The 13225-nt window shown below is 36.3% G+C and overlaps 1 protein-coding gene across 1 annotated transcript in view; it reads right to left on the reverse strand.

Annotated features, from left to right (window-relative positions):
* PLXDC2 (plexin domain containing 2) overlaps positions 1-13225 on the reverse strand; it is a 1268934-nt gene that overhangs the window by 629153 nt on the left and 626556 nt on the right. The window contains exon 3 of the mRNA XM_053713963.1: positions 11486-11632. Coding sequence (XP_053569938.1) covers positions 11486-11632 — 147 coding nt within the window. The remainder of the gene's footprint in view (positions 1-11485; positions 11633-13225) is intronic.

The following is a 13225-nucleotide window of genomic DNA, read 5'->3' on the forward strand; positions in this document are numbered from 1 at the left end:
GCCTGTCTCATAGGTCTCAAATTTTATTTTACAAGGTCCCAGTTACATTCTTTCCAAACATTTTATTTACTGTTTTTACACATATTTACAGTAAAATAAAGATTTTTGGTGGCCGTCTTGGGGGTCGATCCGATAAAAATCGTCGCCCGCAAAAGCCGGCGACGCCAATATTTACGCTGGTTTGGTATCACATATTCGGCGTAACCTAGAAGTTACGCGCGTATATTTCTGCCGTCGCCCGTAGTTTTTTGGGCCATAGGCAGGTATACCAAACCAGCGCAGTTTGGTATCCAATATGCAGCGTAAGGACTTACGTGGCGAAAATGGAGAAAACTTACTCCATTTTCACCTCGCCACAAAAAGCAGCCGTAAGAAGCCTTACGCTGACTATTGGAGCCCCGTAACTCCCTAAAGTGGCTGCTAAAATAAACCTAACACCTAACACATGCGCAATGTCTATCTCCCTGTCAACCGCGATCTTCTAAAATAAACCCAACACCTAACGCATGCGCAATGTCTATCTACCTGTCAACCGCGATCCCCCCCCCGAAATCCCTAATAAAGTTATTAACCCTAAACCGCCGCTCCCGGACCCCGCCGTCATCTACATAAACTAACCCCCTACTGTGAGCCCCTAAAACCGCCGCCATCTACCTTATCTATCCCCTAATTAGAACCCCTTACACCGCTGTCATCTACCTTATCTATCCCCTAATCTGACCCCTTACACCGCCGCCACCTATATAAAAATTATTAACCCCTAATCTAATCCCCCTATACCGCCGCCAGCTATATTAATATTATTAACCCCTAATGTAAGCCCCTTACACCGCCGCCATCTCTATTAAAATGATTAACCCCTAATTTAATCTACCTACCCCGCCGCCAGCTATATTATCTATATTAACCCTAAGTATATTATAGTTAATATAGGTATTACATTATATATATTAACTATATTAACCCTAATTATATTAGGGTTAATATAGTTACTATAGTATTTATATTAACTATATTAACTCTATCTAACCCTAACACCCCTAACTAAATTTATATTAAATTAATCTAATTCATTTATAAACTAAAATATTCCTATTTAAATCTAAATACTTAGCTATAAAATAAACCCTAAGATACCTACAATATAATTAATAATTACATTGTAGCTATGTTAGGGTTAATATTTATTTTACAGGTAAATTGTTAATTATTTTAACTAGGTATAATAGCTATTAAATAGTTATTAACTATTTAATATCTACCTAGTTAAAATAATTACCCAATTACCTGTAAAATAAATCCTAACCTAAGTTACAAATACACCTACACTATCAATAAATTAAATAAACTACAAACATCTATCTAAAAATACAATTAAATTAACTAAACTAAATTACAAAAAAAAACCCCACTAAATTACAAAAAATAAAAAAAAGATTACAAGATTTTTAAGCTAATTACACCTATTCTAAGCCCCCTAAGAAAATAATAAACCCCCAAAATAAAAAAAATTCCCTGCCCTATTCTAAATTAAAAAAAGTTCAAAGCTCTTTACCTTACCAGCCCTTAAAAGGGCCTTTTGTGTGGCATGCCCCAAAGAATTCAGCTCTTTTACATACAAATACAATACCCCCCCCCCATTACAACCCACCACCCACATACCCCTATTCTAAAACCACCCAAACCCCCCTTAAAATAGCCTAACACTACCCCCCTGAAGATCTCCCTACCTTGTCTTCACCACACCGGGCCGAACTCCTGATCCGATCCAGGCGATGTCTTCCTCCAAGCGGCAAAGAAGAATTCTTCCTCCGGCGATGTCTTCCTCCAAGCGGCAAAGAAGAATTCTTCCTCCGGCGACGTCTTCCTCCAAGCGGCAGCAAAGTCTTCATTCTTCCGGCGGCATCTTCAATCTTCTTTCTTCGCTCCGCCGCCGCGGAGCATCCATCCCGGCCGACGACTGAACGACGAATGAGGTACCTTTAAATGACGTCATCCAAGATGGCGTCCGCCGAATTTCGATTGGCTGATAGGATTCTATCAGCCAATCGGAATTAAGTTAGAAAAATCTGATTGGCTGATTGAATCAGCCAATCAGATTCAAGTTCAATCCGATTGGCTGATCCAATCAGATTGAGCTCGCATTCTATTGGCTGATCGGAACAGCCAATAGAATGCGAGCTCAATCTGATTGGCTGATTGGATCAGCCAATCGAATTGAACTTGAATCTGATTGGCTGATTCAATCAGCCAATCAGATTTTTCTAACTTAATTCCGATTGGCTGATAGAATCCTATCAGCCAATCGGAATTCGGCGGACGCCATCTTGGATGACGTCATTTAAAGGTACCTCATTCGTCGTTCAGTCGTCGGCCGGGATGGATGCTCCGCGGCGGCGGAGCAAAGAAAGAAGATTGAAGATGCCGCCGGAAGAATGAAGACTTTGCTGCCGCTTGGAGGAAGACGTCGCCGGAGGAAGAATTCTTCTTTGCCGCTTGGAGGAAGACATCGCCGGAGGAAGAATTCTTCTTTGCCGCTTGGAGGAAGACATCGCCCGGATCGGATCAGGCGTTCGGCCCGGTGTGGTGAAGACAAGGTAGGGAGATCTTCAGGGGGGTAGTGTTAGGCTTTTTTAAGGGGGGTTTGGGTGGTTTTAGAATAGGGGTATGTGGGTGGTGGGTTGTAATGGGGGGGGGGGTATTGTATTTGTATGCAAAAGAGCTGAATTCTTTGGAGCATGCCCCACAAAAGGCCCTTTTAAGGGCTGGTAAGGTAAAGAGCTTTGAACTTTTTTTAATTTAGAATAGGGCAGGGAATTTTTTTTATTTTGGGGGTTTATTATTTTCTTAGGGGGCTTAGAATAGGTGTAATTAGCTTAAAAATCTTGTAATTTTTTTTTATTTTTTGTAATTTAGTTTAGTTAATTTAATTGTATTTTTAGATAGATGTTTGTAGTTTATTTAATTTATTGATAGTGTAGGTGTATTTGTAACTTAGGTTAGGATTTATTTTACAGGTAATTGGGTAATTATTTTAACTAGGTAGATATTAAATAGTTAATAACTATTTAATAGCTATTATACCTAGTTAAAATAATTAACAATTTACCTGTAAAATAAATATTAACCCTAACATAGCTACAATGTAATTATTAATTATATTGTAGCTATCTTAGGGTTTATTTTATAGGTAAGTATTTAGATTTAAATAGGAATATTTTAGTTTATAAATGAATTAGATTAATTTAATATAAATTTAGTTAGGGGTGTTAGGGTTAGATAGTTAATATAGTTAATATAAATACTATAGTAACTATATTAACTATATTAACCCTAATATAATTAGGGTTAATATAGTTAATATATATAATGTAATACCTATATTAACTATAATATACTTAGGGTTAATATAGATAATATAGCTGGTGGCGGGGTAGGTAGATTAAATTAGGGGTTAATCATTTTAATAGAGATGGCGGCGGTGTTAGGGGCTTACATTAGGGGTTAATAATTTTAAGATAGATGGCGGCGGTGTTAGGGGCTCACTTTAGGGGGTTATAGATATAATATAGCTGGCGGCGGGGTACGGGAGCGACGGTTTAGGGGTTAATAACTTTATTAGGTTGCGGCGGGGTACGGGAGCGGCGGTTTAGGGGTTAATAGCTTTTTTATTGTTAGGATAGTGAGGGGGGATAGCGGATAGAGGGTTAGACGTGTCGGGCTATGTTAGGGAGGCGTGTTAGATGTGTCGGGCTATGTTTAGGAGGCGTGTTAGACAGTGCAGGGGATTTAGACTTTAGTCAGGTTTTATAGGCGCCGGCAGTTTCTAACGTGGCGCAAGTCACTGGCGACTCCAAAAATCTGTACTTACGCAGATTTCTGGACATCGCTGGTTTGTGAGACTTGCGCCACTTTAGCAAGTGACGGCGCCGCATATTGGATGGCTCGAGTTGCGAGCTGAAACTGCGGGCGACGTGGGTTCCCTCGCTTGCGCCGCAAACTGCGATCTATATCGGATCGCGCCCTTGATTTATTTTATGTGTCTGTGTATTTCATGGAGCATTCTAAAATTTGTCCCACTACCTTACATTATCCTTTGGAGTATAAATCCACTGATGGCAATTTGATTTTTGATTTTTCAGGATTGTTACCAGACCAGTTCAGCTTTACAATTTCTTAATGGATCTCATTATGCATTCTAACAGTCTAATGCTGCTCTTGTCTCTAAATTAATCTGTCCTCCCTCTGTTTCCTCAATACAAAGAAGTCTTTCAGATTTGATCAAGGTTTAAAGGTTTGTGCGCTGTGTATAGTTTAGACGGCTATACCTACTCCAAGTAGGCACAAAAGTTCTATATCTGAACGTCATCCTAAAGTTACATTATAAAGTTCTGCATTATTGCCCATTTTTGTAGATCAGTTTCTTTGATTTTCAAGAATGAGGCTTTTATTGAATACAATTTCAAGGCAGCAACATGCTTTCTCTAAATTCTACCACTTTGATGTGCTTGGTAGGAAAGTCCTTCAGGCAGCAATATCTATTAATTAGCCTGCCCTAAAAAAAATGTGTTCTGCCTAATTATGAAGAGAGAGAGAGAGAGAGAGAGAGAGAGAGAGAGATTCACTCAGCTGAGACAGAACAAAAGCTAGAATAACTTCCATGCCTGTTCATTTTCAGTGCCACTCAGGGTGCATACTCTTTTAGCACTCTATGCCATTTCACATAGGAAAAATATCATGTAGCATATCTGACCCTGACCAATGACAGTCCAGTGCCGAAATGCCAGGCAACTCCTCTCTGAACGAGAGAAACAACAACCCCAGACGATCGTTTCGCCCTTCTGTGGGCCTCATCAGTGAGGTGCAGTTGTATCTCTCTAAGGACATGTGTGCAAGGAGTCCACGTCTGGTTTCCCCATTACTCTTAGAGGGACCCAAGAGCAATTTGCATAAATATGAAAAGAGAGAGAGATGCACTCAGCTGAGACAGAACAAAAGCTAGAATAACTTCCATGCCTGTTCGTTTTCATTGCCACTCAGGGTGCATACTCTTTTAGCACACTAATGGCTAGATTACGAGTTTTGCGGTAAGATGAAAAAGCACACTTTTTCACTACCATTGCTACTACGAGTCTTGCAGGTATAGGGGCACCGCACACTTTTTTGGCCTTACCGCAAAATGACTTACGTAAACTTTGTAAACCCTTTTTTCTATGGGACTTCCATAGCGCTGGTATTACGAGTCTGTCCTGGGAGGCCAAAAAGTGAGCGGTACACCCTCTACCTCCAAGATTCCTAGCGCATTCTAAAGCCAGTAGTTATGAGTTTTACACTACAAGACTGTAGCATAAAACTCATAACTAAAGTGCTAAAAAGTACACTAACACCCATAAACTACCTATTAACCCCTAAACCGAGGCCCTCCCACATCGCAAACACTATAATATCGCAGCCACTATAATAAACATATTAATCCCTAAACCGCCGCCTCCCGCCTCGCAAACACTAGTTAAATATTATTAACCCCTAATCTGCCGCCCCTAACATCGCCGCCACCTACATTATACTTATAAACCCCTAATCTGCCACTCCGGACACCGCCACCACATACATTATACTTATTAACCCCTAATCTGCTGCCCCCAACATCGCCACCACCTACATTATATTTATTAACCCCTAATCTGCCGCCCCCAATGTTTCCGCCACTATATTAAATGTATTAACCCCTATATCGATGTCTAACCCTAACACTCCCTAACTTAAATATAATTTAAATAAATCTAAATAAAATTACTATCATTAACTAAATTATTCCTATTTAAAACTAAATAGTTACCTATAAAATAAACCCTAAGCTAGCTACACTATAACTTATAGTTTGGGTATTAGTTTCCAGAAGTAATATCTTGTGGACTCTCACCACTTTATGAAAGAAAACTAAATGTATGCATACCTGATAAATTAATTTCAAGGTGATGAGAGTCCACGAGACCCGCCTATTTGTATTGTTTTACTTAATTTCTTTCTGGCTGCACTTCAAGTTTGCAGCTAATTTTTCCTTGCATTGTTCTTTCCTACCTTTCTGCTTTTCCTTCTTGGCTATACATCAGACTAGAATACCATAAAGGTGGGAGGGATAAAGCATTCTTATAGCTTTGGAAATCTTTGCCTCCTCCTAGTGACCAGGAGTTGAATCCTAGGAGTAATGGCTTGTGATCTTTTGTTCTCTTGACATCCTTTGTTGAAAGGAATACCTAGATAGTCTGAGGAGCAGTACTACTGGGAGCTAGCTGGTGTAGATTGAAATAAAAAATAATTTTGTATGCTGCCACTGGCTTGTAGCAGTAGCACTAGCTGATGATTTGCTGTCCACAAGACATTCACCATAGGAAATAAAGTGTTAATGGTATTCAGCTAATGAACAAATAATATTATTAAAATGTGTCCAAAACAAATAACTCCAGCAGCAATTCTTGGACAGAATGAAACAATTTTTAAAATGCTAAATGATTTATAGAAAATTATTTTTTTTGTCTTGAGCACGTCTAGTTTTTATGATTGGCTTTCATTCAATTTAAATCAGAAATGTGCAGAAGGAAGATCCATTTCTTCTTCTTTTTCCTTTCCTTTTTTTTTTTTCTTTCTTTTATGCTATGTTTTGGGTTTTTTCCCTGGTGTATTTTCTTGTGTGTATAGACTAGTAAGAATTGAGCAGTGGGTGCAGCTTATGGAAGTACTTAAAACACAACTATATATAACACATACGTACAGTAAAGGGACAGTAAAGTCAAAATTATACTTTCATGATTCAGATTGAGCATGCAATTTTAAACAAAAGTATAGCTAGCTGGGGTCAAGAACACTGATGCACTACTAGGTGCTAGTTGCTGCAAGTATATGCCTCTTGTCATTAGCTCACCAGATGTGATCAGCTAGCTCCCAGTAGTACATTTTTCTGCTCTGTCAACAAAGGATAACAAGAGCTCAGAACCTTCCATTTTTAAGCTACTCACACAAACAATACACTACCTGAGCTATAAGTCTGTGTTGCTTTAATTGACATAATGTTGTAATGATGTGCCACAATAGCGCCACGCTTGTAACAAATGTTCTTGGTATGGGTCTTGGATTTCTGCCTCATTGCTGCATTTTTCCCCTCCCAGGGACATTATGCTTTGTAAGTTAGTATCTGTCGAAGAGTTAATTATCTCTGTAGAAGTTAAATGGTTAATTCTTGTTTATATTAATTGCTGTTAAAAGATTAATCACTATATTGTAAATGTTACTAGCTACTAAAAGTTAATTCATGGTATACTCTGCCGCTGACAGTCAAGGGATTAGTCACTGTGCTCTGTGTTTTACTAGAGGTTTATTTGAATTGTGTTATAGTTCAATGGGATTGTAAGTATGTTCTGTGTAGCATAAATTATACACAAAGATTTTAGAATAAGGAAGAGAGAAAGCCAGTGGCACTACTTTTGCAAAGAAATATAATAATTAACCCCTTTATTCCAAATATAATGTACAAACTCATCGTATTATTTATAAGATAGGAAGATAGGGTGCAATGTAGTGAAGAAACAATTCAACAATTTACAAGAAAGGCTAGACCAACCTATTCTTGAGAAAGACTACATATATAGCACTCACGGGGTTACATAGCCATGATACTATCCACAGAGGAAATACTATTTAGAAAGTCAGACACAAATTGTGCAGTTTGAACTAGGATTGTCAAAATAGAAAAATAAAATAAAATGTAACCTTTATTTAGAGCATAGTTAAAAATGGAAAACACACATTAAAAACACACTTCGGAGCCTATAGGTTGATTAGAATAATTATAAATAAATGGGGGCTGGATATAACGGGATATATACCCCTCTCTGATCGATATAATATATAATTGGCACTCCAAACAGGAGCTGCCTGGTACTGTTACACGATACAGTGAGTTAATATCCTGCTGATATGGAGGGACTATTGCCACTTGTTCACCTGATAGGTGATAGTAAATTAATGAAGGGTAATAAAATGTCGGATAATTTTAAAACAGTGTGTCTGTGTTTTACCCCAGTTGTATATGTAATGGGATATACACTATTACCAAAAGTATACGTTTCATCTAGTGTGCTGTGATAGCTGTTAACATATGAACCTGCCCACTATTAAGATTATATGAAGTAGTAGCGCTTGTTGCTGTATTGACCTTAAATAGCATTAGGCTTTGCTAGTTTATCGTACTTACCTTATATTTAACAAACCATTATTGGTACTAACTACTACAAGCTGGTATTAACTTTTTATAAAAAAATAACCACACACAGGACGGTATATTTGCTGAGCCAGTCCTAGAGGTTGAGATAGTGTATTACTCGATATTCAACCGAAGCGGCTAAAGATACATATATAACCAAGTAACAGTTATGTGGCAACATTGCGATTGGTTTTCAAGATCTGATTGACACAAAATACCGAGCATTGTTGGTTGTGTCTGCAGTTTAACGTTGGTATAGCAAACTACTTAAAAAACAATTTTTAGTGAACTCAGCAATATACCTGTCAGCTCTACCCATTATATATAGAGTGTATTTGAAACAAACAACTTGCTGACAGCTACTATACGAGTATTTATTAACAATGGTATATATGAAAATTTGGGAACCACCATTTACTAACTGAGTAGTATAGCTACCTAAGCCTTAATTATTATTTACATTGAGAGGATATTCAGGCACAGTGAGAACGAGATTTTTTGCAATAGGCTAAACTTCAGTACTGCAGTCAAATCTACAAGTGGAAGCAACGCAGATATTAAATACTAATTACTAAGCTACAATAATAATGTGGTAATTGTGGTACAATATAGAGACATTCACAGCAGTATACATAAACTGCTTTTTGAAACAAATATGGAATGCAAATATCACGATACACTAGATTCTGTGGTTTAGTAACAATAAAATATTGACAGTAAAAATCCTTCGTTGTGATTCAATCCTGACCTTCTTAGTATTTTACATACTTTGTGCCATAAATAAGGCAAGTACGATAAACTAGCAAAGCCTAATGCTATTTAAGGTCAATACAGCAACAAGCGCTACTACTGTACTTCATATAATCTTAATAGTGGGCAGGTTCATATGTTAACAGCTATCACAGCACACTAGATGAAACGTATACTTTTGGTAATAGTGTATATTCCATTACATATACAACTGGGGTAAAACACAGACACACAGACACACTGTGAAAATTATCCGACATTTTATTACCCTTCATTAATTTACTATCACCTATCAGGTGAACAAGTGGCAATAGTCCCTCCATATCAGCAGGATATTAACTTACTGTATCGTGTAACAGTACCAGGCAGCTCCTGTTTGGAGTGCCAATTATATATTATATCGATCAGAGAGGGGTATATATCCCGTTATATCCAGCCCCCATTTATTTATAATTATTCTAATCAACCTATAGGCTCCTAAGTGTGTTTTTAATGTGTGTTTTCCATTTTTAACTATGCTCTAAATAAAGGTTACATTTTATTTTATTTTTCTATTTTGACAATCCTAGTTCAAACTGCACAATTTGTGTCTGACTTTCTAAATAGTATTTCCTCTGTGGATAGTATCATGGCTATGTAACCCCGTGAGTGCTATATATGTAGCCTTTCTCAAGAATAGGTTGGTCTAGCCTTTCTTGTAAATTGTTGAATATACACAAAGAGATGTAGCATGAGAATGTGAACTAGCATCAATGTAAGTCAAACATGTAAATCCTAATAACAGACAAGAACACATTAAAACAGGAAAACTGAAATGTATTTATAGATGGGGCGGGGGGGGGGGGTAGCTACATATTACAAAATGTCTGTCTCCATAAATATCTGTTTTTACAAAATGATTAAATTTAATTATTTTTTTTGTTTTGCTTTTTTACTTCCAAATATCAGTTAAAAAATAAATACAGTTATTGATGTTTGTATGACAATTGAAAGCTTTATTTTAAAATAATGGTAGCATAACATTCTTCCTTTTTACTGCTTTTTAATTTGTATCTATGGTGACATGTTATGCATTTTACCTTAAATGTGAAATATTCCATGCTGATTCATGTTTATACTTCAATTACTCTTATCTTTCTTTGAAGTTAAAAGTGGTTCATAGTTCCCAATGCTACAGAATTCATTGGTTTATTAGTTAGTATAGCTACCTTATGACAAGAGATCACATAGAAAAAAAAGAATTGCAGCTACTGTTTTGTACTGCTGTGTCATCTGTCACAAACAACACAAATTAGAATAAGCAGTTTCACAACTGAATGTACCATTCATTTTACATTAGTTTTTTTATTAAAAACACACACACACAAACAAATATATGTGTTTAAAGGGACAGTCAACCCAAATAGCGTTTTCATTTATACATATAAACTTGCCCTGGATCATCATTTCTCAATGTAGCCCATTTTTCAAATATATAGAGTTTGTCAGTAAAATCACTTACTTTTCGTGCTGCAGCCGTTTCAAAATGTCCGTTAAGCCCCTCCCCTTTTACGTCAGCAGTGACATCAGCAGATTCTTGTAACTTGTGTACGTGTTCTATCTTGTTCATAACCTGATTTTTGTGCATGGGCAGTGCACCTCTGGTATTGGTATTGAAGGGGAACGTTTGAACACAGGCTCATTATCTGTGCGGCTTACAGTGGAAGCGTACCAGTGTCCTGTTTCTTCAACCCTCCGGCCGGCAGAAGTTATCAGCAGTTAGCAGCTTGTATTCTTCTTCGTAGCATTGCAACTTATATGGTATGTCACTAGTGTTTTGGCGTATACATTTCATGCTGGTATTTAGCAAAAATGACTTTCATTTCAGGTCCTTTTTTTTTCCAAGGTAATACAGTGTGTGTGAGCTCACACATGTATGTGTTATGTATGCTATATATGCGGTTTAACATCTATGTCTGTAATGTCTGTATATCAGGGGACTGGCTATTATAAAGAGCTACAAAATAGATTCCAAAATTAAAAGCTTTTATTTCACATTTCTGTAGTTTGCAATTCTAAGCAAAGCCTTATATATTTGAATACAAATACTTATTTGAATACAAAATCAGGTTACGAGCAAGATAGAACACGTACACAAGTTACAAGAACCTGCTGATGTCACTGCTGATGTAAAAGGGGAGGGGCTTAACGGACATTTTTAAATGGCAGCAGCGCGAAAAGTAAGTGATTTTACTGACAAACTCTATATATTTGAAAAATGGGCTACATTGAGAAATGACGATCCAGGGCAAGTTTATATGTATAAAGGAAAACGCTATTTGGGTTGACTATCCCTTTAAGTCTGATTAGCTTCATTAAAAATTGCAAACTAAGTTTAACACAAATATTTTTTTTATTGTCCATGGACAACTAGCAATGAACAGTATTTTGTAATTACCTAATAATTTATTGTGTTAGAAAAAAAAGATTGCTTACCGCTGCTTGACGATGTGTATTTGATAGAATTCCATGAATTTTAACTTTTTCCTTTTCCATTTGGTCGATGTTCACCCATAAATCTCTACTTGCAGAATCCATGGGACCAAATATTCTAGAAGAGTAATATTTATGATCCATATCTTCCTGTATGAAATAAATGAAATACGTTTTTAACACAGTCATACCTAGATTTAGCTTTCAACAAAGAATACCAACAGAACAAAGCAAATGTGATGATAAACGTAAATGAGAAATGTGTTTAAAATTGCATGCCCCATCTGAATAATGAAAGTTTCATTTTAACTAGACTGTAACTTTAAAGGGACAGTCTACACCAGAATATTTATCGTTTTAAAAGATAGATAATCCCTTTATTACCAATTCCCTAGTTTTGCATAACCAACACAGTTATATAAATACACCTTTTACCTCTGAGATTATCTTATATCTAAGCCTCTGCAAACTGCCCCTTGTTTCAGTTCTTTTGACAGACTTGCATTTTAGCCAATCAGTGCGGGCTCCAAGGAACTCCACGTGCGTGAGCACAGTGTTATCTATATGAAACATGTGAACTAACACCCTCTAGTGGTGAAAAACTGACAAAAGACGCGGCCTTCAATGGCTTAGAAATTAGCATATGAAACTCCTAGATTTAGCTTTTAACTAAGAATAGCAAGAGAACAGAGCAAAATTGGTAATAGAAGTAAATTGGAAAATAGTTTAAAATTACATGCCCTATCTGAATAATGAAAGTTTGTTTTGGACTAGACTGTCCCTTTAAAGTCTTTGGAAATATTTTGTGCTACCACCAGTTTACACATTTTACAACAGCAATGGAAACTAGGCCATAATACTTAGTGATATTTAAGGTAATTTACAACATTCATAAGATAGGTATACTCATCTCCTATAGACACAACAACAACACTACAGTTTTATAAAAAAAAAAACAATTAAAGGGACATTAAACCCAAATTTTTCCTTTCATGATTCAGGTAGCGAATACATTTTTAAACAACTTTCTAATTTACTTCTCTTATCTAATTTGCTTCATTCTTTAGATATTCTTTGTTGAAGAAATAGCAATGCACATGGGTGAGCCAATCACGAGGCATTTATGTGCGGCCACCAATCAGCAGCTACTGAGCTTATCTAGACATGCTTTTCAGCAAAGGATATCCAGAGAATGAAGCAAATTAGTTAATATAAGTAAATTAGAACTTTGTTTTAAATTTTGTGCTGTTTCAAAATCTTGAAAGAAAAAAATTGTATTTTATGTTCCTTTAACATAATATTATATCATTATTTTAGTACATCTACAATAGCAATATAAACATTTACCTATTAAAAGAAACACTAAAAACCTTGCAATTAGAAGGCATTTCTGTTGTCTTGTTATAGAATAGCATGTCAGTCAAGTCTTTGCCAATACTCAAACTCCACCCACCATTTGCCTTAATTAGATGTATACATATGTATTTATGTGTTTATATGTATATTTATGTATTTACCAACATATATACACATATAAACACATAAATACATATGTATACAGGGAGTGCAGAATTATTAGGCAAGTTGTATTTTTGAGGATTATTTTTATTATTGAACAACAACCATGTTCTCAATGAACCCAAAAAAACTCATTAATATCAAAGCTGAATAGATTTGGAAGTAGTTTTTAGTTTGTTTTTAGTTATAGCTATTTTAGGGGGATATCTGTGTGTACAGGTGACT

The sequence above is a fragment of the Bombina bombina genome, chromosome 5 (genome assembly GCF_027579735.1).
Source record: "Bombina bombina isolate aBomBom1 chromosome 5, aBomBom1.pri, whole genome shotgun sequence".
NCBI lineage: Eukaryota > Metazoa > Chordata > Amphibia > Anura > Bombinatoridae > Bombina > Bombina bombina.